We start from the raw sequence: 25,239 nt of genomic DNA on the forward strand, positions 1-25,239 counted from the left end.
GAATTTCAAAAGGCTCTCGTTTGGTTCAGGATAGACCATGTTCAAGATTTTGCCATCAGTAGCACCATCTTGCTTTCCACCGAAACCATCAGTAGTTTCGACCATCATCACATCAGCAAGCTCAGTATAGTGAGCCTCTTCGACTTGCAAGGGGTCAGTATCCACTTGCATTGATGACTTTGGCTTTTCTCCAAACTGTAACCTTCCTTCTTTCAAAGCTTTCTGCACCAAATCCCTGAAAAGAACACATTGAGAAGTCTTATGACCCAGGAAATTATGAAATTTACAAAATCCTCTTTTTTTCTTTTGTTCAAGAGGAGGATTCTTGAGTCCTGGGGGTACTATGATTTGCCCATCAGTTACTAACAAATCGAATATCTCATCACATTTTGTTATATCAAATGAATACGTTTTACTAGAAAATTTATCATTTTTATTTTCGATCGGATTTTTATCTTTTGAGGGCTTGAGTAATTTACAAATATATGGTGGTCTCGGCTTCAATTCAGCCACATTGACCTCTCCCTCTTCGTATTCACTATCACTATCAGAGTCGAACTCATTTGTAGTAACATAAGCTATCTTTTCTTTCTTATGATATTTACTAACTCTGGCTTTTTCAGCTTTCAGCCTTTCGACCTGGCGTACTCTATCTGCCAGTTGTGCCATATCTCTCAAATGTTGGGTGTCTAATTTCTTCCTTATGGAATAATCTAACCCACCTGCAGCCATTTCGACTAACTCATGTTCAGGAATTTGTGTGAAGCATCTGGCTTTCAGTAACCTAAAACGATTTAGATTGTCATCGACTGGTTCTGTCCCCTTTCGCCTAACTCCAGCTAACTCTTTCAAACTAATCTTTGACTGTCCCATATAAAATTGCTCATGAAACAATCGTTCTAATTGATTCCATGAGAACAAGGATTGTGAAGATAAGGTCGTGAACCAAGTAAACGCATTTTTTGTTAACGAACATGGAAAATATTTCATCTTTAGATTTTCATTGTTTGCTATTTCTCCAACCTCTATCTGGAACCTAACAATATGTTCGACTGTCGATTCGCCAGTCTCACCAGCAAATTTGGTGAATTTTGGGACTTTCCAACCCCTAGGCAATTCTGTTTGCCTTACATATTCTGACAGTGGGGAAACAAAATTTGGTCTGTGCAAACCTACATTTATTCCATTCTGAACTAAGATTTGTTCGACTACGTTCGAGATATTATTGTGCCCAACATTGACATCTTGCTGGATATTTCTAAGAACCTGATCAGCATCTTGATGCCTTTGTACTACTCTAGGGATTTCTTGTTCAATTTGTTCCCCATTTCTAGGAGTTTCAACTACTCTAACATTCGACCCTTGTGGAGTCGAAAGGTTTGGTTGTGGGGGTGCTCCAAAGAAATCTGCTATTCTGGCCATTTGTCTAGCCAATATTTCATAACTTTGGTTCGTGTTGTTTATCATGGGAGTAAAAACAGTTCCCATTTGTTGAGTAAGGGAATTCACCATTTCATGATTACTTTCGTCTATTTGTTGTCGAATTGACAACATTGACGTAGTACTTAACGATGGCAAAGCCTGGTTATTGTAACCTATGCCCATAGGTCGAATCCCTGGATTTGATGTGCTTGTTGCCATCATGCTGTCGGAATATAATGAAGGATTTGTGTGCAATCCTTGCATCATAGACGTAGGCATTCCAAACTGAGGATTAAAACCTGGTGGAGGTAGCATTCCATGAAACGGCGGTCGTAATGGGTTAAACGGTGACCGTACATTCATTGGTGATGATACCAATGTTGCTGCCGTCGATCCACCAATATTTGTTGTTCTAACTGGCGACGAATTTGCAGCATTTTGTGATGTTGTTCCGGTTAGAACAACTCCTTGGTTTCTAGAAAGGTCAGAATCATTTGCATTAACTTCAGACATGTTAGTTAATTTTCGACCACTTCTTAGAATCATACATAACTAATGCACTAACAAATATAAAACAAACAGCAATTGACGAGTCCCACTGGGCGTGCCAATTTGTTTACCCAGAAAAATGGTAAACAAGCGCTAGTTTCCTTTTTAAAGGTTACTTTTGCGGAATCAACTAGAATATTCCAGGACTAATTGCTTTAATTTGTTTATTACGTGTATCTGGTTTGTATTAAATGCAGCAATAACTTTAAAGTAAAAGTAAACACTGAAACTAAAGGCTTTAAAGTAAATAAAAGCAGTAAAAGAGCAGTAAATGTGCACTGAAAATGAGATTTAACGTAAAATGATTGCATAAATCAAACTGGTACGCATACGTACATTCCAAAGTTGCACTCGTCACTCATTATTGCACAGAGATTTGAGTTTTACTTCTGTTTTGTAGAAAATGCGGGCCTTAACTGTTCCTATGGAACTTGCTTAAATAGTAAAAATAAAATAACTACTACTAACGGTCGACTGATTATCAGTCAACACGTGTCTTCGACATGCAAGATCTTCAACTGTGAGACCTCCACGCGTCATGTGAAAACTGCCAGAAAACTGCTTGCAACTGCCTCTTGACTTCTGATGCCTTCCGACCTCAGTGCTATACTTAGACAAAATGTCTAAGTTTTTTCTGTTTGTTCTAATTGAACCTGCATCTTGACTAAATCTAGTCGAACCTTGGTCAATGATGGTTTGTAGATAGTCGAACGACAGCTTTGACTAAACAAGACCTTTCAGTCAGATTTTCCTCTTTAGATTCTTTAATAATCTCAACTGTTTTAAAGATTATTTACCATTATTTAATAAGTCGAAATCCTAGGGTAACACTACCATCTTCGAGGTATCTCATAGGCATTTTTCCAGCGATGGAGACTATGGAAACCATCGGTAGCTCCGCACTCAAAATTATTTGTGCCCTCTCGTTTCATGAGTACCTTAATAGTGCTATTATTGTTGCTTCTGTTATCAGTGTTGTTAGATGTTTCACTTGGAATGGTTGTAGCAACGGTGATGGCGATGGGTTTGGTTTCTTGAAGATGATGAAGATGTTGGTCCATTTGTGAGAGAGAGATGAAAAGAAAGAAAATATGAAGGTGACTGCTAGGTTAATGGTTTGAAGGTTAATGAATGTGGTTTGAAGGTTAATGGGTTGAAGAGGGCGATAATGGAGAGAGATAGAAAGATTGTTTGATTTTGGAACTGAATAAATCAAAGGAAGAGATAGCACTTTGGAATTCTGAATCATTCATAAATTTGTTGAATATTTTTAGTAATTTTAATCTTGAATTTGTTTGTGATAGAAGAAGATGTTTATTAGAAATAAAGTTAATTTCTATTTAACTAAACTATTTAATTAATGTTACTATCTAGTGGAAGAATAGTAGAAGACTAGTAATGGTGGAAGCATGTGACATTATGAAAAAGTTGTCAAATGGATAAACTAGTAGAAGACTAATATTGGTGGAAGCATGTGACATTATGAAAAAACCTGTCAACTGGATTGACACTGAATATTTTGGGTTGATTCGTTGGTTATTGTGCTGCTAAAATTGAATTCAATTTAATTATAAATTAAATGTGATATAAGATTTGATGGTCTGACTCTTATGAACAATACAAGTACTAGTAGTATATAAATTAGCATTCATGAATTTCACACGAGAGCCAGGGTCCGTCCCTCTTTTTTTTCAAGAATCTTTAACAATTTTTTAAAGCGTTTATCGGTTATAATTTGTCAAAAATTTATTTTGTCAGATACTATCTTGGTAGAAAATTATGAAGTCATTGGCGGAATTGGTAAAAATTTGCCCAGGCTTCACAATTTTCCTGGCTCTGCCACTGGATTCCTGATTTCACAACGCGTAGTGTGCTTCGTGACTGTAATTAATATAATCATTGGTACTTTTTCGTTCGAGACTCCGTTTATGTCATTGTGATCTAGGAATCCTGGTGACATGCAATCTTCGCTTATCATTATGAGATTACTCGTCGCACAGAGGAGGTACTCTGGCACCGAATCTACATTGTAAGTTGTCATGGTATAAATCTCATCAATGACAAGTACTTGAGATGATGTGAAATTAGGAGGTTGAGCGAGGAGCTTCAGTGTGATATTGGAAAGAAATAATAAATATCACATTGATAAGTTAGTGGAAAGAACGGCCTACCAAGCATGTAGCCCGCTAAACCCCGCAGGGCTTATTGTTTGTGCCTCCCGCAAGAATCGAACCACGTACCTAGGGGTTAAGTACGTATTCATAGCAATTCCTGCTACCACTTGAGCTAGTAGCTCAAGTGGTAGCAGGAATTGCTATGAATACGTACTTAACCCCTAGGTACGTGGTTAGCAGACCTAGGGAGGAGTATTGATTAAACTGGTGATATGCTTGGTAGGCCGGAAGCCCCGCGGAATAAGCGGAAATCCAGGGTGTTACATTAAATAATGTCTGTTAGAAAAACTTACAGGGCTTATCTAACTTTAAAATTAGCTAGTTTTGAGGTTTTGTCTTAGTCTCATCTTTTTGTTCCTCTCTCTTTTTAATATATTTTTGAGTATTTGCCCTTTGGGCAAAAAAAAAAACACTATAAAAACTATTTTCACAAAACTTTATAGCTTTTTAAACTTTGAATTGATTAAATATAAACTTTTAGATATTAAAAATTCAAGATAAAAATAATAAAGAAATATTGTTTTAGAAATCAATTTATGAACATATATTTTTTTTGAATGAATATTTTATAATATTTTAAATATATTTTCAAAAGTCATTTTAAAATATTTCTTTTTCAAAACACATTCAAAAAATATATCGACTCAAAAACAAAACAAAAAAGAGATAAGAGATGAGGCTCGTAATGTAAATTATTTTTAAACTATTAATCAATAATTATCTCGTTTAATTATCTAGTAATATATTCTTATTTGATGACGGTACTCGAAAAAAAAAATTAAAAATTAAAAATTATAATTGTTTGCAAGAAAGATACTTTAAGAATAAAAGAAGAGCAACTTTTTAAATTATAAAGTAGATAATTTTATTGAGAATTTTTCAATTTACTTCTTGAATCTCTTAGTTACCCGACGAAATTTCATTTATACTTCTTGTTTTGGTAGATGTACTTTCGAAAATACTTTTTTTTTTAAATTGGTTTTTTTGCGTAGGTGCATCTTCGCGAGCGTTAATAGAGTGTTCCGTAGATATACCTACGAAATATTCTCTTATATTTTAATTCAATTACATTTCACTCAAAAATTCAATTTTTATAACAAAAATGGAACATCAAATTAATGTAAATCAAAGTAGTTCAATTGAAGTTTTTCAATTACTTTGATTTACTATAATTTGATATTCCATTTTTGTTAAAAAAAAATCGAGTTTATGAGTAAAATGTAGTTGATTTGAAAATATAACAGAATGTTCCGTAAATACCTCTAGAGAACAACGCTCTATTTTTAAAATTTTTCATAGATGTAACAACGGAAGATTTCATTTTAACCTTATGTAGATGCACACAAAAAATCAAACTTTTAAAATAAAATGTATTTTCAAAGATACATCTACAAAAACAGAAAGACAATTTTGACAACTCACATGATAGGTGTGGGATAGAGATTCTCATTTTGTTTGATCATTCATTTCCTTTTTTCTTCGCATGTTTATTTAAAAATAATCTCTCTATACCGACATGCACAGTAATTAATTTCTATTATAAAATAAGAAAAAGAAATATATTCTCCGGCTGGCGTCCTTCGTCCATTTCTTCATCTTCTTCTCACAGCGTCTTCCTCATCGGTATCACATTATCACCGCATTCGTTACACTCATTTTTCATTTTCTGCTTTGATTCGATTTGATTTGTGTTTTCCGGTGATTCAGGTTCATTTTCTGCTTTGATTCGATTTGATTTGTCTTTTCCGGTGATTCAGGAGTGTCCGGAGGTACTGCATCGGGGAAAACCACTGTGTGTGACATGATTATTCAACAACTGCAAGATCATAGAGTTGTTCTAGTTAATCAGGTAAAGTTTTCAAGGGGATCATCATAAATCTGATACAAATCAATTCATGTTGATCTCTAGTTTATCTGTTGTTGTTGTAGGATTCGTTTTATCGTGGTTTAACTAAAGATGAGTTGAAACGCGATCATGAGTATAATTTTGATCATCCTGGTATGTAATATGAACCAAGGTTAATTAAGATTAATATGCAGAATAATTTACAGTAATGTGATCTGGTTTAAATTTTCTGGTTTTTGTTAGATGCATTTGATACCGAGCAACTTGTAGAAACACTCATCAAACTTAAATCTGGGCAGTCTGTTCAGGTTCCTGTTTATGATTTTAAGCTTCACCAGAGAGCTTCTGATAGATACCAACAGGTTCGTACGTTTCCCATTAATTCAAATCTAAGATAATATGGGGTCACAAGAGCCATTAGTTGATATTACTTTCATACCAATTATTAACAACCACTCCATCTATTCTTAATTATAAGACTTATTTTCTATTTTGGTTGTTCTTTATTCTAAAACTCTCTTCAAACTTTCATATGCATTAGTAACTTATAATTGTGAAACCCGAATTTGTTTTTTCTCTTCTATTATGTCATTAATTGTATATGTAATTATTTAAAATTAAACACATTATTTACAAACTTATTGTTACAGCCACTTTTCTTAATTTTGACAAAATTTATAGGAGGTCTTATGATAAGGAATATAGAGAGTAAGCCCTCACGGATTGGCAGGTTGATGAAGGCTTGTGACATGAGAGTGTGCTTCTCTTAGATCTCAAGTTCAAATCTGCTAGATGCTAACAATTCTTGTGTTTGGTCAATCCAGAGAGCAAAGCTCTGACTTTAAATAGAACCCCTGCAAGTAGATGGCGTGATCAGTCTCCCTGATTAGTTGGTTCTAGGGCCGGATATTGTGTTTTCAGAAAAAGAAAAAGAGATAGAGAGAGTGTATATTTGTCCCTGTGTCTATCTATGCATTCATGATTTGTGTCTGTCTATTTAGAAGAAGAAAGAGCATAATTCATTTCTCTTATCTATTGATTTTTCCGCCTTAAAACTAAATGCTCTTTCTTTACTATGATTATTATTGAAATTAACTTTCTAACTGTTTTCAGACAATTATGATTGGAAGTGTAATATCCATGTAAGATTAAGATGTAGGCAAGTGCTTATTGATTACTAATACAACTACTCACCTTTGGCAGGTCAATGCATCTGAAGTAGTTATTTTGGAGGGTATATTGGTTTTTCACGAACAACGTGTCCGCGACTTGATGAATATGAAGATATTTGTTGATGCAGGTTTATTGAATTTCCATTTTGTTTATCATTTCAGTCTGTTGAACAATCTATAACAGGCTAAATTGGTTTAAAGTAGTACTACGATGTCTATAATGGATAAAACCTAGTTAAAAACTTGGGCTATATGTTTAAAGGTCCCACTTTTAAACTTTATATTCACTAACCAAAATATACTCTAGGCATGCTTCTTGTTATTTGAGGAAATGTAAATTGTTGCCTTCTAGTTTCTTTTAACATCATGCATCTCTCTCTGTTCTTTATAGGTTCTACTCTATCCCGTGTATCAGTTTTAATGTATATAGTAATGAGAATGTAAGTTTCTAAGTACAAACCAGCAATTTAATTTTCAAACCTTCGTCCCTATTGCAAGGATACCAAATATATAGAGAATGAGTGGCAACCATGCAATCTAGTAAATTAAGGAGAATGTACTCCATTTTCTGCTTGTCCATCGGTTCATCCAAAAAAAATTAAATGATATATGGCGAAAATTTTCTATGATAATGATCTCTCTATAAAATTTGTCGCCTTGGTGTTGGATTTTATATTTTCTTATGCTTGTAGTCATACTGATGTTGCACTGCAATTTATGTAGATCCTGATGTAAGGCTTTCCCGGAGAATAAGACGAGATACGGTTGAGAGGGGTAGAGATGTGCACTCTGTACTGGAACAGGCAAGACTTTTAATCTTTTGTATATTATAACTTCATCATATGTCAGGAATTCAGGACTCAAAGAGTATTATTTGTAAAAAGTAACAATTTATTTTTATTTATATCTTACGATTGATAAAATATGTTTTTTTTGTTAGCAAGATAACAAAGAAGTAGCAGAGACAAACTAGTGTTAGATACAACAAGTCCCACTAATTGTAAAGGAAGATAGGCTTTGAGCCAAAATTGCATTGCCATTTGCCATATAATATGCAAACAAGTGAACAACTAATCCTGAAACTCTTGCATTATGATGTTTCATGTCTTAAATATACAATAGTGCACTAAATCATCAAATGGTTTTTCCTCTTTTTTTAAATGAAAAAAAAAAAGACATGTTATTTTAGCATAAAAAATATAATATTTTTCTTGCCTGTATTGCGATCCTATTCCTATATTTCTCTGGACAACTATGCGTTGCTTTTTTTCGAGAATGACACTAGTAACTACTAACATGATAGGTTGAGTGCATGTTAGAATCTGGTTTGTTCTGTTTTTCTTTTCTGAACAAGCATTTGGTTTTGCCTTTGTACAACACTATTTCCTGACTGTCGACCGATAGATAAAATTCTGTGGCTGATATGGAATATCATACTAAATTTTCAGTATGCTAAATTTGTTAAGCCTGCCTTCGATGATTTTATTCTTCCATCCAAAAAGTATGCTGACATAATCATACCTCGTGGGGGAGATAATCGTGTAGCAATTGACTCGATCGTTCAACATATCCGCACTAAGCTTGGCCAACATAACCTATGTAAGATATATCCAAATTTGCATGTGATACAGTCTACTTTCCATGTGATTTTCGTATTTGACATTTCCTCCTACAAAACTCTGTTTTATAATTTTGCTCCAAGGAGAATTTATTGAAGGTTATGAAAACACTTAGATGGGGGGTTTGGAATAAGTGATTTCTTTTTCGTTCACAATAAAAAATGACACATTATTTTTATTCTGGTTCGTTATAACTCAACTACTCCAGTACTCCAGTCCACTCGCCAAGGTGATTTTGCCTCTCTCAATCGAGGACTTAATCCACTATAATTAAAACTGATTACAACTGCACAACCAACTGTCGTGACTAACAACCTTGCACAAACCATCTGCTTGTGACTAACAACCTTGCACAAACCGACTGCTTGTGACTAACAACCTCTAAGACTAAACTAGTCCCAGACCTCTTGAGAAATTTGACCCAACTGGTCTCTCAAGGAACTGTTACAAGTTAACAATAGTGCTTAAGATTTGCTTCTAGAAAGCTTTAATCACAACTGTGATATTTCACTGAGTGTTTAGTACAGAAACTATGAACTCAGAATAAAGATAAAGTTCTTCGGCGTAAGAGTTCTTCGTTTGAATTTGAGCAGCTGTTCTTGCTTTGTATATCAGCTCTTTTTGTGTTATGTTGTATGTTCGTGTATATGTATGTCTATTTTTGTTGTTGTTCAAATGATCTTCTATTTATAGTGTTTAGAAGATTTCGTCCGATGCTGTATAATAGGCTATCTTAGCCTTTCATGTTTGCATGTTATCTTGGATAAACTTGCTTTCCACGCTTCTTGAGACTTGTAACTAAATCTGCTTTTAGCCGTTAATAATCATCATGTCTCCAACAGTAATCTTTCTTCTGTCAGAGTATTTTATCTTTGTATTTCTTCAAGAAAACTTCTTTCAGACTTTGTAAAGATAACATCTATCAGAATTATGCTTCAGCGGTTGGTGCTTAACGAAGCTTCTTCATTAGAACTTCTTCACGCTTCAGTGTGACTGTCTTTCAGCATTTGTATGTAGTCCAAGTTCTGATGGTACTAGTTTTGTTTGATCTTCAGCGTACGATTAGAACTTCTTCTGAAATAAGAGATACATAATTAGAGTATCATATTTACTTATACAAAATTTATTTAATTGTTATCATCAAAACACTAAGATAAGACTAGAACCAAACTATGTTCTAACAATCCGCCCTCTTTTTGATGATGACAAAACATTTACATTCTGATCAGAAATTTTGTATATAAAAGAAACAATCTCCCCCCTGAAATAAATACTTAGAGAGAAATGTGAAAGATAACTTCTCTGAGTAATTTTTTTTTCAGCTTGTTTCTTTAGAAGATTGATGGATATGGCTTTTCATAAGCGCATTCTTTAGAAGTTCTAAAGTATATTCCTTTCTTTCAGATATTGTATAGAGCACTTGCTTTAGAAGATCTTTCTTTCAGAATGAGTTTTTGTACTTCTTAGAAGTTATTTCTTTCAGAATTTATTTTACCTGCAAACTTTCAGAAAGAAACTTTTTGTACTTTATACTTTGTTAGAAATGTTTGAGATTTTATCCCAGTAACTGTTATGTTTTAATCAAATCAAATTTTTACTTTCTTCCTTTTCTCCCCCTTTTTGTCATAATCAAAAAGCGTTAAATAAAGCTTAATGCACAAATTATGTAAAAAAATGTTTGAGGTTTTTAGCTGGGTAAACTGTTATAAGTATTAAATTCAACTTTTATCCCAACCAGAAAACGGCGGACACAAAGATAATGTTCATTAATAAAAAAGTTACAAACACCAATATTTAAGATAGAAACTCCTAGTAGTCAATCTCATAATATCCACCGGTGAAGGGGAATGCTTCGCAGAATTCAGCAAACAGTACTTCATCTTTGTTTTGAAGTTCTGTGGTGTGAAGAGTGTTCAAAACACCTGCTGACTCGAACATAACATACATGATTCTACCATAAAGTATGCAGGAGTTTTGACCGAGTTTGAAAGAAATCAAAGATTCTTTCAAATGTCCAAAAATAATGGCGACAAGATTTATTGGCCGATTAGTTTCTAGACGATAAATCAGGAACCTATCTCTAGAGTGTACGATTTTGTGGAAATTTCCTCGAAGTATTAGGTTCGAGAGAATGAGACGAAATCAGACTTGTTTTGTTGGAGAAAGGTGGTATGGATTGTTGAATATATGACGTGCCAGTTTACTCAGGTCATTTGAAATGACAAAAGCATTGGCATGATCGAAAGATGTTAGACATGCATCATTATGTTTAGAGGGACATCCAATCGCTTCAGCAATGGAGGCTTCAGAGAGGGTGAATGGAATTCCATGGATGGAGGAAGTGATGCTCAGATTGTCATTATTGACAGACGCATTTTTCCAGAACTCTGTTACTAGATTGATGAAGATAGGACCACGGAGAATACCAATGTACGATCTCCAACCTGGTTGATAGAGATAGTTGATGTAATGATCAATGTTTTTGGCTAGCCACAAAAATTGTTCTTTGAGAACGGTGAGGGTTGGTTGGGAAGCCATGAAGAGAATGATAAAGGTTCGGTTTGGTTTAGGGTAGAGATTTGACACATATTAGGTTTAGGACTTGATTGAATTTATTTTATGACACGAGAGCGGTTTTATATGAGTATGAGGAGAAGGAAATGAAAACGTATATCTAAAAGCAATCAATGCAGAGACTAGCATGCATTATGGAATGAAGAGAAAAAATGTTTAGATAACCAAGGGATAGTAGAGGCATGATTAATGAAATTAGGGATAACATAGAGAAATTAATACAACAGTTACAAATGACTTCATGCCTCATAAGCTTTGCACGCGCAACCTCTTAGAGAATGAACACGTGTTCAAATTCTCAGGGTGACGTGAACTAGCAGTTTCATTCACTGAACTTCTGATTCATCTTAGAAAATAAACTTCTGATCCGAGTAGGTCAGATATTTCTAGATGATTTTAACTTCTAAGAAGTTATAAATCAAGTAGTTCAATTTTAGGCAACCGAATATTCTGAAAACACATTTAGATATTGAACATAACTTCATTCTGGATACAATTCCATACTAATGTTCTTTAGAATGAACTTGACTCTATCTTCAGAAAGAGGTTTTGTGAAAATATCAGCCCAGTGATGGCATGTATCAATGAAATTTAAGCTTAATATCCCTTTCTGAATATAATCCCTAATGAAGTGATGCTTAATTTCTATGTGTTTTGCTTTAGAATGCAAAATAGGATTTTTAGAAAAAACATATAGCAGAAGTGTTATCACAGAAAATTGAAATCTTACGCTCATTGATGTGGTAATCTTCTAACTGACTTTTCATCCAAAGCATCTGAGTGCTACAGCCTGCAGCAGCTGCATACTCTGCTTTTGTAGTTGATAGTGCAATTGTGGCTTGCTTTTTGCTATACCAAGAGATCATATTGTTTCCTAGAAACAGACAGCTTCCAGATGTACTTTTACGTTCTATTCTGTCTCCAGCAAAATCAGCATCACAATAACCTACTAAATTGAACTCTTTGGATTTTCTGTAACACAGTCCAACATTAGTAGTACCTTTCAGATACCTCAGAATTCACTTGATAGCAGTCAAGTGAGAGTCTCGTGGATCTGATTAGAATCTTACGCATAAGCATACACTAAACAGAATATTTGGTATAGATACAGTAAGATAAAGTAATGACCCAATCATACCTCTGTAGATTTTCTGATCTACTTTCTTACTTACCTCATCTTTACCCAAAATGCAAGTAAGATGCATAGGGGTCTTTGCTTCTTTACTTTGTGATAACTGGAATTTCTTCAGAAGTTCCTTGACATACTTAGTTTGGTGTATGTAAGTTCCTTCATAAGTTTGATTTATTTGAATTCCCAAAAAGAATTTAAGTTCACCCATCATGCTCATTTCAAATTCTGCTTGCATAGGCTCAGCAAATTCTCTTTCAAGAGAGATATTAGAAGTTCCAAAAATAATACCATCCACATATATTTGAAAAATTAAAATATCATTTTTAAATGTCTTACGAAATAGAGTTGTGTCAACCTTCCCTCTGGTAAAATCTGTATTTAAAAGGAATGAACTTAATCGTTCATACCAAGCTTGGGGAGCTTGTTTTAGTCCATATAAAGATTTTTTAAGTTTAAAAACATGTTATGGATATTTTGAGTCTTCAAATCCAGGGGGTTGATGAACATAAACTTCTTCTTCAATGTAACCCTTTAGAAATGCACTTTTATCATCCATTTGATATAAAGTGATGTTATATTGAGCAGCATAAGCAATTAATAGTTTGATAGATTCTAACCTGGAGACTGGGGCAAAGGTTTCATTATAGTCAATATCTTCTTGTTGACTATATCCTTGTGCAACTAGTCGTTCTTTGTTTCTGACGACTTCACCTTTCTCATTTAGTTTGTTTCTGAACACGCACTTTGTTCCAAAGATATTGAATCCTCCAGGCCTTGGAACTAGATCTCATACATCATTTCTTATAAATTGATTTAGTTCTTCTTGCATAGCAATAATCCAATCTGTATCTTGAAGAGCTTCATCAAATGAAGTTGGCTCAATCATAGAAACTAATCTAAATAGTGAGTTTTCATTGTTCTTGAGAAATGATCTTGTTCTGATGGGGTCATCTTTGTTTCCAAGAATGACTTCTTCTGGATGATGAGTTGTGAGTCTCGAGAATCTTCTAAGAGAGGGTTCTTCAGAAATTCTCAAGTTCTCCATAGTTGTGGTTGGAGGAACTTCTGATGCATTTTCAGCTTCTGAATCTTCAGAGTTTGTGACCTGTACTTCCATATCTGCACAATTTTCAAATTGCTTTGGCTTTTGATGGCCAAGCTTATCATCAAATTTGATATTGATTGATTCTTCAACAATCAAGGTTTATGTATTATATACTCTATAGCCTTTTGAGCGTTAAGAGTATCCCAATAGAAAACACTTTTGTGCTTTAGAATCAAACTTGTTCAGATGTTCTTTAGTATTTAGAATATAGCAAGTACATCCAAATGGGTGAAAATATGAAATGTTGGGTTTTATATTTTTCCACAGTTCATAGGGAGTCTTTTCAAGAATGGGTCTAATGGAGATTCTATTTTGAATATTACATGTTGTGTTTATTGCTTCTGCCCATAAATGTTTAGCCATATTAGTTTCATTAATCATAGTCCTAGCCATTTCTTGTAATGTTCTGTTCTTACGTTCTACAACTTCATTTCGTTGAGGAGTTCTAGGACAAGAGAAATTATGAGAGATTCCATTATGTTTAAAGAACTTCTCAAAGAGATGGTTCTCAAATTCTCCTCCACGGTCACTTCTAACCTTTATGATTTTAAGCTCTTTTCATTTTGAACTTGGTTACAGAAGTCAAAGAACACAGTATGTGACTCATCTTTGTGTTTTAAGAATTTTACCCATGTCCATCTACTGTAGTCATCAACAATAACCAGTTCGTACTTCTTGCCTCTGATTGATGCAGTTTTAACTGAACCAAATAAATCAATATCCAGAAGTTCTAATGGTCTAGAGGAGGAAACAACATTTTTAGATTTAAAAGAAGTTTTTGAAAACTTTCCCTTCTGACATGCTTCACAAAGAGCATTTGAGTTGAACTTCCGATTTGGGAGACCTCTTACCAAATTGAGTTTGTTGAGTTGAGATAATATCCTCAAGCTAACATGTCTCAATCTTCTATGCCAAACCCATTGCTCATCATTAACAGACAGAAGACAAGTTACTTTCTGAGTTTTAAGTTCAGAAAGATAAATTTTATAAATGTTGTTCCTTCTCTTACCAGTAAAAAGGATTGATCCTTCCTTCTGACTAACAGCCTTACAAGAATCTTGATTAAAGATTATGTCATAGCCGTTGTCACTTAATTGACTTATAGACAACAAGTTATGAGCTAATCCTTCTACCAGTAAAACATTTGTTATAGAGGGAGAGTTACCGTTACCGATAGTTCCTGAACGAATAATATTTCCTTTTTGGTTCCCTCCAAATCTAACGTCTCCGCCTGATTTAAGTTCCAAGCTTTGGAACATAGACTTTCTTCCCGTCATGTGATGCGAGCATCCAGAGTCCAGGTACCATGACTGGTGTTTTAACTTCACTGCTAAGGACATCTGCAAAATAAATTATTTTCTCCTTAGGTACCCATATCTTTTTGGGTCCTTTGGTGTTAGTGTGCCTAAAGTTCTGTTTGAACTTAGGTCTAGCATGAGAACTATCAGAATAGGATGTATATTTGATGTCATGAGTGTGTCCAAAATTAAATTGTGTGTGCAAGGGTTTATATGTGATTTTCATTTCATCAACCGGTTTAGGTTCATATTTTTCTTTTCCCTTGGGTGTCTCATAGCCAATTCCAGTTCTATTATTTCTACTTACACCATAAATCATAGAAGCTATCTTGCTTCTGTTTATACTTTTAGCCAGAAATTTTGGAAAACCAACGTCATATTCTTCCAAAATATCTTTAGAACTTGAAACACTATCTGACTTAGAAATCTTTTGAATTTTTAACTCCTCTATGAGTTTCATATTATTTTCTTTAAGATCAAGATTCTCTGCTTTAAGTTTCTGTGTTTCAACTGCAAGATTGTTTTTAAGTTTTTTGTATTTGATTCTTAATTTACTATGATTTTCCAGAAGTTCTGACAAACTTTCTGCAAGCTCATCTCTAGTAAGTTTAGAAAATACCTCGTTAGTTTCTGATTCTGAGTCTGAGTCACCTTCTGTGGTGGCCATGAATTCTATGTTGGTGTGTTCATCTTCTGAGTTGGATTCTTCATCAGAAGATTCTGAATCATCCCACGTGGCCATCAGACTTTTCTTCTTTTCGAATCTTTTCTTTGGCATTTCTCTTTGCAGTTTGGGACATTCATTCTTGAAATGTCCTGGTTCATTGCATTCATAGCATACAGTGAAGGATAGAAAAACACTTAGAAAGGGGGGGTTTGAATAAGTGTAATTTAAAAACTTGAAAGATAAAAACAATCTGCACAGTTATTTTTATCCTGGTTCGTTGTTAACTAAACTACTCCAGTCCACCCCCACGGAGTGATTTACATCACCTGAGGATTTAATCCACTAATCGCAACAGATTACAATGATTTTCCACTTAGCCCACGACTAAGTCTTCTAGAGTATCCTGATCACAACCTGATCACTCTAGGAACAAATGCTTAGACACAAGCTAAGACTTTCTTAGAGTATCCTGACCACCACGTGATCACTCTAATTACAACTGCTTAGACACAAGCTAAGACTTCCTAGAGTATCCTGATCAACACTTGATCACTCTAGTTACTTACAAATTAATGTAATCAATTCTAACAGTATTACAAATGCTTCTGAAAAGCTATAATCACAACAGTGATATTTCTCTTAATCGTTTAAGCTTAATCTCACTAATATACTACAGCAGCAATGTAGTGAGCTTTGATGAAGATGAAGTTTCTGAGTTTTGAATTTGAACAGCGTTTCAGCAAGTTAATTGTTAGCAAATCGTCCACCTTGCTTCTCATCAGAACTTCATATTTATAGGCACTTGAGAAGATGACCGTTGGGCGCATTTAATGCTTTGCGTATTCCGTACAGCATTGTATTTAATGTTTCACGCTTTTGTCAACTACCTCGAGCCTTGTTCACGCTGTGTCTACTGACGTTGCCTTTAATAGCTTCCAACGTTCCTTTTGTCAGTCAGCGTAGCCTGCCACCTGTACTTTCTTCTAATCTGATGTTTGTGAATAAAATATTTGAATATCATCAGAGTCAAACAGCTTGGTGCATAGCATCTTCTTGTCTTCTGACCTTGAAGTGCTTCTGAGCGTGATACCATGAGAGCTTCAGTGCTTCTGCTTCTGATCTCAAGTTCTTCTGATGCTTCCATAGACCCATGTTCTGATTCTGCCTTGACCATCTTCTGATGTCTTGCCAGACCATGTTCTGATGTTGCATGCTGAACCTTCTGAGACAAAGCTTCTGAGCGCTGATTTGTGCATACTCTTTATATATTTCCTGAAAGGGAATTTGCACTGTATTAGAGTACCACATTATCTCACACAAAATTCATATCCTTGTTATCATCAAAACTAAGAATATTGATCAGAACAAATCTTGTTCTAACAATCTCCCCCTTTTTGATGATGACAAAAACATATATAAATGATATGAATTTGCGATCAGAAAGAGTAGACGGCTAAAGACAATTACACAGCTATAGCATAAGCATGTGAATATGTCTCCCCCTGAGATTAACAATCTCCCCCTGAGATGAATAATCTCCCCTTGAAATTAATACTAGAAGAATTTTAATAATAAAAGACTTCCCTGATTATTTCGGTAGAGACGTTCATAGTGCTTGATCTTCAGAACATTCATGACTTCTGATTTCTGCTTCCATAGGACAACTTCAGAACATTGAATTTCATTAGATCCTCAGAACATTCACAGCTTCTGACTGTTTCTTCCATCGGACAGCTTCAGAACTTGAATTTCTTTGATCTTCAGAACATTCACAGCTTCTGACTTTTGCTTCCATCGGACAGCTTCAGAACTTGAATTTCTTTGATCTTCAGAATATTCACAGCTTCTGACTTTTGCTTCCATCGGACAGCTTCAGAACTTGAATTTCTTTGATCTTCAGAACATTTACAGCTTCTGATTCTTGCTTCCATTGGGACAGCTTCAGAACGTGAATTTCTTCTTACATCACTTCATGCTAGATTGTATCAGAACATTGTTGAATGTACCAGAGCTTCATCAGAGCATCTCTACATCTTGAAATGTTACAGAACAAAACTAAACGACAAAAGTCAGCATGAATGAATCAGAACATAAAATATGTTTAAGAAAATACATAATATGTATCAGAGCCATATAGGCCATATAGAATGTATCAGATCCATATAAAATGTATCAGAACAAATAGACATAATGTTTCAGATCATATTCTATCATCAGAATATCTGAACATTCTTCCTTCTTGCTTCTGATTCTGAAGCTTCATAGCACTCAGCTTGCTTCAAGAATCCAAGAGCTTGATTCATCTTGTTGCTCCTTATGTTGATCTTGAATCTTCGATTCCTGCAACAACACAACTTAAAAACATAGAACTTTGCAAGTTCTGTTAGAAATGTGGGGTCTTTTTACCCGATAACTGATAATATTAATCAGATCATTTATCATATATTTTCTCCCCCTTTTTGTCATAACATCAAAAAGAATATAAAAGATTCAGATGTAGAAAACGACAAAGGAAAGAAACAGAAATAAACTTTTCATTGATTAAACAAACAGGATTACAAAAGATGTATGCAGAAAACAGATGCAACAAGGAAGGAAAACTACAAAGACTAACGACTAAGACCCTAGCCTAGACAAAATCTGCGCCAGAATGTCATGAACCCCGTCAGTGCTTTCAGTTTGTCTTTCCATGAAGGAGCGAAACTCAGCGTTGGCTGCTTCTTGCGCATCCAAACGAGAAGCCAGCAAAGCCTGATTCTGATGCAGAGCTTCCAAGGTCTCCATCAGAGCTGAGGGTACACCAGAAGAAGAAGCACCAGAATTTTTGCCAACAGGGACAGCAATCTCAGCAGGACGATCTTCTGGAAGGTCTTCAGCAGCCTCAGCATACTCTGGTTCAGGCAACACAGAAGCTCCAACTTCCAACGCCTGAAGAATAGCTGCTAGGTTTGTTGGAGGAGTAGGACCAGCAACTTCAGCAGGATAAACCACTTCTGGAAATACCATGTGAGGAGCACTTTCAAAAGGGTTCATTCTGAACCAATCAAACAGCCACTGAAAATCTCCAGTCAGCACAGGGTACCATGGTCTCCAAACCACGATGTCTCTGCAGGGATTTTCTTCTTCCATCTCATCTGCAGGTATCCTCTCTTCAAGAACTCTTCTGTTCCTGATGAGATGGTGGTAGCTGCTTTCACCAACTTCCAATAGACGACCACGAACACCAGGTGCGTCAGACATGATCCTTCTCTGGACATCCGTAGCCTTGACCAGAAAGTCCTGACGAAATGCATCCCAGAGGTTGCAAGTAGCATACTCATCCAGATGGTTAAGGTGAGCAGCGCCCAGAATCTCCAACCAGCTATTTACATCAAAATGTAAAAGCTCTAGAAATGATTGAGTGGTAGGGGTTGGAGGGTTTACAGTGAACCTGGAGTCGGGAAACACAAAAGTGTAGGGGTTAGGTGTTCTGGTGGGAAAAGGGTGTGAGAGAGATGAGGATATATCTGAGGGATGGGTTGAAGGAGAGGAGATATCAGATGGTGAAGAAGGTGGTTCCAAAAAGATGAATGAAGAGGAAGAGGTGGTGGAAGTCTGTGAAGACGGAGGTGATTGAGGGGTACCGTCGAGGGGTTGATACACACGTCTAGAGTAGTTTCCAGACATCATAGCTTCAAAGGGATTCACCTTGAGAGGGTCATAGGTGATCTTTACTCTCTTTGGTTTGATTTCTTGTTCATCAGTAGCCTTTCTCTTTTGTTTTCGATCAGTTTCTTGATTTCCAGAGCTTGACGAGGGATTCATGATGACTTTGCAGATGGTGAAGACTGCTAGGGTTTATGATATGGATGCAAAAAGAGAGAGAACGAAAAAGAAACTGAGTGCAAGAGAGAGAGAGAGAAAAATATAAGAGGGAAAAGAGACGTTTGAAGAGTATAAAAAGAAACTGAAATGATGAATGGCATTTAATGTTACATGACGTGAGGAGAGATAATAATGACAAAAGAAGTGATTAGCACAGTTACCTAAGTAGACGTCCCCTCAACTGCACGCACGTTTGTCCAGAAATAGTGAACACGTGTTTACCATCTGGATAGTCAGTTACAGCTGTTTTACTTTTAAAGAGATTCTGAATCAACTTAGACAATGAAACGTTAGTAATAACTGAATCACTACTTCTAATTGATTACAAGCAGAACTTCTTATAAAAGACTAATCCAATCTCATTTCAGAAGATACTCATACATAAGATCTTCTCATCTTCTCATTCTGGGCATAAATCCATACTGATATTCTTCAGAATGAACTTAAACCTATCCTCAGCAAGGGGTTTTGTAAAGATATCAGCCCATTGATGGTCTGTATCCACAAAGTTTAAAGATATAACACCCTTCTGAACATAGTCCCTTATGAAATGATGTTTAATCTCAATATGTTTAGCTTTTGAATGTAAGATAGGATTCTTATATAAACATATAGCAGAAGTATTATCACAGAAAATAGGAATGTTACTCTCATATATCTGATAATCTTCTAGCTGACTTCTCATCCAGAGCATTTGTGTGCTACATCCAACAGCAGCAACATATTCTGCTTCTGTTGTTGAGAGGGCAATTGTAGCTTGCTTCTTGCTGTACCATGAGATCAGATGACTTCCAAGAAATTGACAACTTCCAGAAGTACTTTTCCTTTCAATTCTATCTCCAGCATAGTCAGCATCACAGAATCCTACTAAGTTGTATTCTTTGGATCTTCTGTAAACCAAACCAACATTAGTAGTACCTTTCAGATACCTCAGAATTCTCTTAACCGCAGTTAAATGAGATTCTCTCGGATCTGATTGGAATCTAGCACACAAACAAACACTAAAGAGAATGTCGGGTCTAGAAGCAGTTAGGTATAGAAGAGATCCAATCATACCTCTGTACAACTTCTGATCTACCTTCTTACTTACCTCATCCTTACCTAAGACACATGTTGGATGCATAGGAGTTTTGGCTTCTTTGCTTTCAGAAAGATTAAACTTCTTCAGAAGTTCTTTCACATACTTAGTTTGATGAACATAGGTTCCATCAGAAGTTTGGTTGATTTGAATCCCAAGGAAATACTTGAGTTCTCCCATCATGCTCATTTCAAATTCAGCCTGCATAGACTCAGCAAACTCCTTTCCAAGTGTAGCATTAGATGTTCCAAAGATAATATCATCAACATATATTTGACAAATTAAAATATCCTTTTTAAATGTTTTACAAAAGAGAGTAGTGTCCATTTTTCCTCTAGTGAAACCATTTTCCAAAAGGAAAGAACTCAAACGTTCATACCAAGCTCTAGGAGCTTGTTTCAATCCGTATAATGATTTCTTTAATTTAAAAACATGATTTGGAGACATAGAGTCTTCAAAACCAGGAGGTTGATGGACATAAACTTCTTCATCTATATAACCATTTAAGAAGGCACTCTTGACATCCATCTGATAAAGAGTGATGTTATGTTGAGTGGCAAAAGAAATTAATAGACGAATAGATTCTAACCTGGCCACTGGTGCAAAGGTTTCTGTGTAGTCAATTCCTTCTTGCTGACTATAACCTTGAGCAACCAGTCTGGCTTTGTTTCTTACCACTTCTCCCTTCTCGCTTAGCTTGTTTCTGAACACCCACTTAGTGCCGATGATGTTAAATCCTTTTGGTCTAGGAACCAAGTCCCATACATCATTCCTTGTAAACTGATTTAGTTCTTCTTGCATGGCAATTATCCAGTCTGGATCTTCTAGAGCTTGATCAACAGAAGTTGGCTCGATCAAAGAAACAAGACCTAATTGACATTCTGCATTGTTCTTAAGGAATGCCCTTGTTCTGATGGGATCATCTTTCTTCCCAAGGATCACATCTTCTGAATGAGCTGAAGCTAGTCTAGGTAATCTTCTGATTGTTGGCTCTTCAGAGATTCTCAGATTCTCCAAAGATGCAGCAACTTGATCTTCTGATTCATTGCTTCTGAGACTGCCAGCTTCTGCAGCATTGCTTCTTGGTTCTACTGCTTCTGATATATCAATATCAAAATCTGCAAAATTCTCAAACTGCTTTGGTTTTTCAAGACCAAGCTTATCATCAAACCTGATATTGATTGATTCTTCTACAATCAATGTTTCAGTATTGTATACTCTGTAGCCTTTAGAGCGTTCAGAATATCCAAGAAGGAAACACTTTTGAGCTTTAGAATCAAACTTACCAAGATGATCTTTAGTATTCAGAATAAAACATACACATCCAAAAGGATGGAAATATGAAATGTTGGGCTTTCTGTTCTTCCACAATTCATAAGGAGTCTTATTTAGAATAGGTCTTATAGAGATTCTATTCGGAATATAACACGCAGTGTTTATTGCTTCTGCCCAGAAATGCTTAGCCATATTGGTTTCATTGATCATGGTTCTGGCCATTTCTTGTAGAGTCCTATTCTTTCGCTCTACAAATCCATTTTGCTGTGGAGTTCTAGGGCAAGAGAAATCATGGGCAATACCATTTTCTTTGAAGAACTCCTCAAAGAATTTGTTCTCAAATTCACCACCATGATCACTTCTGACCTTTATGATTTTACACTCTTTCTCAGATTGGATCTGAGTGCAGAATTCAAAGAACACTGAATGAGACTCATCCTCGTGTTTCAAGAACTTTACCCATGTCCAACGGCTATAATCATCAACGATGACTAATCCATATTTCTTCCCTCTGACAGATGCTGTTTTGACTGGGCCAAACAGATCAATGTGCAAGAGTTCTAACGGCCTTGAGGTAGAAACAACATTCTTAGACTTGAATGCAGGTCTGGAGAACTTGCCCTTCTGACATGCTTCACAAAGAGCATCTGATTTGAATTTCAGATTTGGGAGTCCTCTGACCAGATTTAGTTTGTTAATCTGAGAAATCTTTCTCAAACTAGCATGACCTAATCTTCTGTGCCAGACCCATTGCTCCTCAGAAACAGACATAAGACAAGTCACCTTCTGCTTCTCAAGATCAGAAAGATCAATCTTATAAATGTTGTTCTTCCTCTTGCCTGTAAATAGGATTGAGCCATCCTTCTGACTTACAGCCTTGCAAGACTTTTGATTGAAGATTATATCATAACCATTGTCACTTAATTGACTTATGGACAACAAGTTATGCGTTAATCCTTCAACAAGAAGTACATTAGTTATGGAAGGAGAGTTACCAAGACTTATGGTTCCAGAGCCAATGATTTTGCCCTTCTGGTCTCCTCCAAACTTGACTTCTCCACCTGGTTTAAGCACCAGGTCTTGGAATGTAGACCTTCTTCCCGTCATGTGTCGCGACCATCCAGAGTCCAGGTACCATGACATTTTGCTTTTTGTCCTCTTTGCCGCCAAGGATATCTGCAACAGAAATTATCTTCTCCTTAGGTACCCACAATTTCTTGGGTCCTTTCTTGTTAGTTCTCCTCAAGTTCTGATTGAACTTGGGTTTAGCAAAATATTTAACAGGAGGAACAGCATGATATTCTTTAGGTTTGTCAGCATGATATTTCTTAGGATGTGTCACAAGCTTCTTGGTGTGAACAGTGTTAAACTTCTGTGCATGTGAAGTGAGCCTAATATCATGTGCATGGCCATATTTGAACTGATCATACAAAGGCTTGTATGTGATCTTCAGATCATCAATAGGTTCAAATTTATGTGAGGTATCACCCTCATAGCCAAAACCAAACCTTCTGTTTCCAGAAACACCATATATCATAGAAGCAAGATGACTTCTGCCAATACTTCTAGATAAGAACTTTCTGAAGCTCGAGTCATATTCTTTCAGAATATGATTCATTCTAGGAATGGATTTTTCTGTTTCAGAAGGAGATCCACTATCTTTGGATAGATTTAAAACTTTTTCCTTCAGTTCAGAATTTTCCAATTCCAGCTTCTTAGTTTCAAATTCAAACTGCTTTTTCAGCTTTTTGTATTTGATACTAAGATGAGCCTTGAGTTCCAAAAGTTCTGTTAAACTGGAAACTAACTCTTCTCTAGATAGTTCAGAAAATACCTCTTCAGAATCTGATTCTGGTGTAGATTCTGATCCATCATCTTCTGTAGCCATCAGCGCGAAGTTGGCCTGCTCTCCTTCAGAGTCTGATTCTGATTCTGATATAGAATCATCCCATGTTGCCATAAGACCTTTCTTCTTATGAAACTTCTTCTTGGGATTCTCCTTCTGAAGTTTTGGACACTCATTCTTGTAATGTCCAGGCTCATTGCACTCATAGCAGACAGCCTTCTTCTTGTCAGATCTTCTGTCACCAGAAGATTCTCCACGTTCAAATCTCTTTGAACTTCTGAAGCCTTTGAACTTCCTTTGCTTGCTCTTCCAGAGTTGGTTTACCCTTCTGGAGATCATGGACAGTTCATCTTCTTCTTCAGATTCTGATTCTTCAGGATCTTCTTCTCTAGCCTGAAAAGCATTAGTGCATTTTTTAATATTAGATTTTAATGCAATAGACTTACCTTTCTTCTGAGGCTCGTTTGCATCCAGCTCTATTTCATGGCTTCTCAAGGCACTGATAAGCTCTTCCAAAGAAACTTCATTCAGATTCTTGGCAATCTTGAATGCAGTCACCATTGGACCCCATCTTCTGGGTAAGCTTCTGATGATCTTCTTTACATGATCAGCCTTGGTGTAGCCTTTGTCCAGAACTCTTAATCCAGCAGTCATAGTTTGAAATCTTGAAAACATCTTCTCAATGTCTTCATCATCCTCCATCTTGAAGGCTTCATATTTCTGGATTAGAGCAAGAGCTTTAGTCTCCTTGACTTGAGCATTTCCCTCATGGGTCATTTTCAATGACTCATATATGTTATGGGCCGTTTCCTTGTTAGATATCTTCTCATACTCAGCATGAGAGATAGCATTCAGCAAAACAGTCCTGCATTTGTGATGATTTTTGAAATCTTTCTTTTGATCATCAGTCATTTCGCTTCTCGTGAGCCTTACACCAGTAGCTTTAACAGGATGTTTGTAACCATCCAACAGAAGATCCCATAGATCAGCATCTAGACCAAGAAAGTAACTTTCCAGTTTATCTTTCCAGTATTCAAAGTTTTCACCATCAAATACTGGTGGTCTAGTGTAACCACTGTTACCGTTGTATTGCTCAGCAGAGCCAGATGTATATGCAGTTGGATTTGATTGAGATTCACCAGCCATCTTTTACTTAAGCGTTTTTCTCTTCCTGAATCTTTTCTAAACACGGCTAAGTGCTTGCACCTTAGAACCGGCGCTCTGATGCCAAGTGAAGGATAGAAAAACACTTAGAAAGGGGGGGTTTGAATAAGTGTAGTTTAAAAACTTGAAAGATAAAAACAATCTGCACAGTTATTTTTATCCTGGTTCGTTGTTAACTAAACTACTCCAGTCCACCCCCACGGAGTGATTTACCTCACCTGAGGATTTAATCCACTAATCGCAACAGATTACAATGGTTTTCCACTTAGCCCACGACTAAGTCTTCTAGAGTATCCTGATCACAACCTGATCACTCTAGGAACAAATGCTTAGACACAAGCTAAGACTTTCTTAGAGTATCCTGACCACCACGTGATCACTCTAATTACAATTGCTTAGACACAAGCTAAGACTTCCTAGAGTATCCTGATCAACACTTGATCACTCTAGTTAC

The 25,239-nt window shown here is 35.9% G+C and overlaps 1 protein-coding gene across 1 annotated transcript; it reads left to right on the forward strand.

The window, feature by feature from the left end:
• Positions 1-2,840: 2,840 nt before the first annotated feature.
• Positions 2,841-10,214, forward strand: LOC131625208 (uridine/cytidine kinase UKL1, chloroplastic-like). The gene is made up of 8 exons (XM_058896099.1): positions 2,841-2,995; positions 5,575-5,768; positions 5,903-5,994; positions 6,075-6,144; positions 6,235-6,353; positions 7,195-7,291; positions 7,887-7,966; positions 8,612-10,214. Exons 1-8 carry the CDS (start codon positions 2,841-2,843, stop codon positions 8,876-8,878), a joined length of 1,074 nt encoding a protein of 357 aa, XP_058752082.1. The 3' UTR covers positions 8,879-10,214.
• Positions 10,215-25,239: the final 15,025 nt, after the last annotated feature.

Source organism: Vicia villosa, unplaced genomic scaffold (assembly GCF_029867415.1).
Source record: "Vicia villosa cultivar HV-30 ecotype Madison, WI unplaced genomic scaffold, Vvil1.0 ctg.000195F_1_1_1, whole genome shotgun sequence".
NCBI lineage: Eukaryota > Viridiplantae > Streptophyta > Magnoliopsida > Fabales > Fabaceae > Vicia > Vicia villosa.

What these genes read in the sequence shown, in the direction of transcription:
- LOC131625208 (XM_058896099.1), top strand. Translation starts at nt 2,841, where the DNA reads ATGGAGACTATGGAAACCATCGGTAGCTCCGCACTCAAAATTATTTGT. An exon ending in AGCAACGGTGATGGCGATGG is followed by an intron (nt 2,996 to 5,574) that starts GTTTGGTTTCTT and finishes CTCACATGATAG; the next exon opens with GTGTGGGATAGAGATTCTCA. An exon ending in TCACAGCGTCTTCCTCATCG is followed by an intron (nt 5,769 to 5,902) that starts GTATCACATTAT and finishes CCGGTGATTCAG; the next exon opens with GAGTGTCCGGAGGTACTGCA.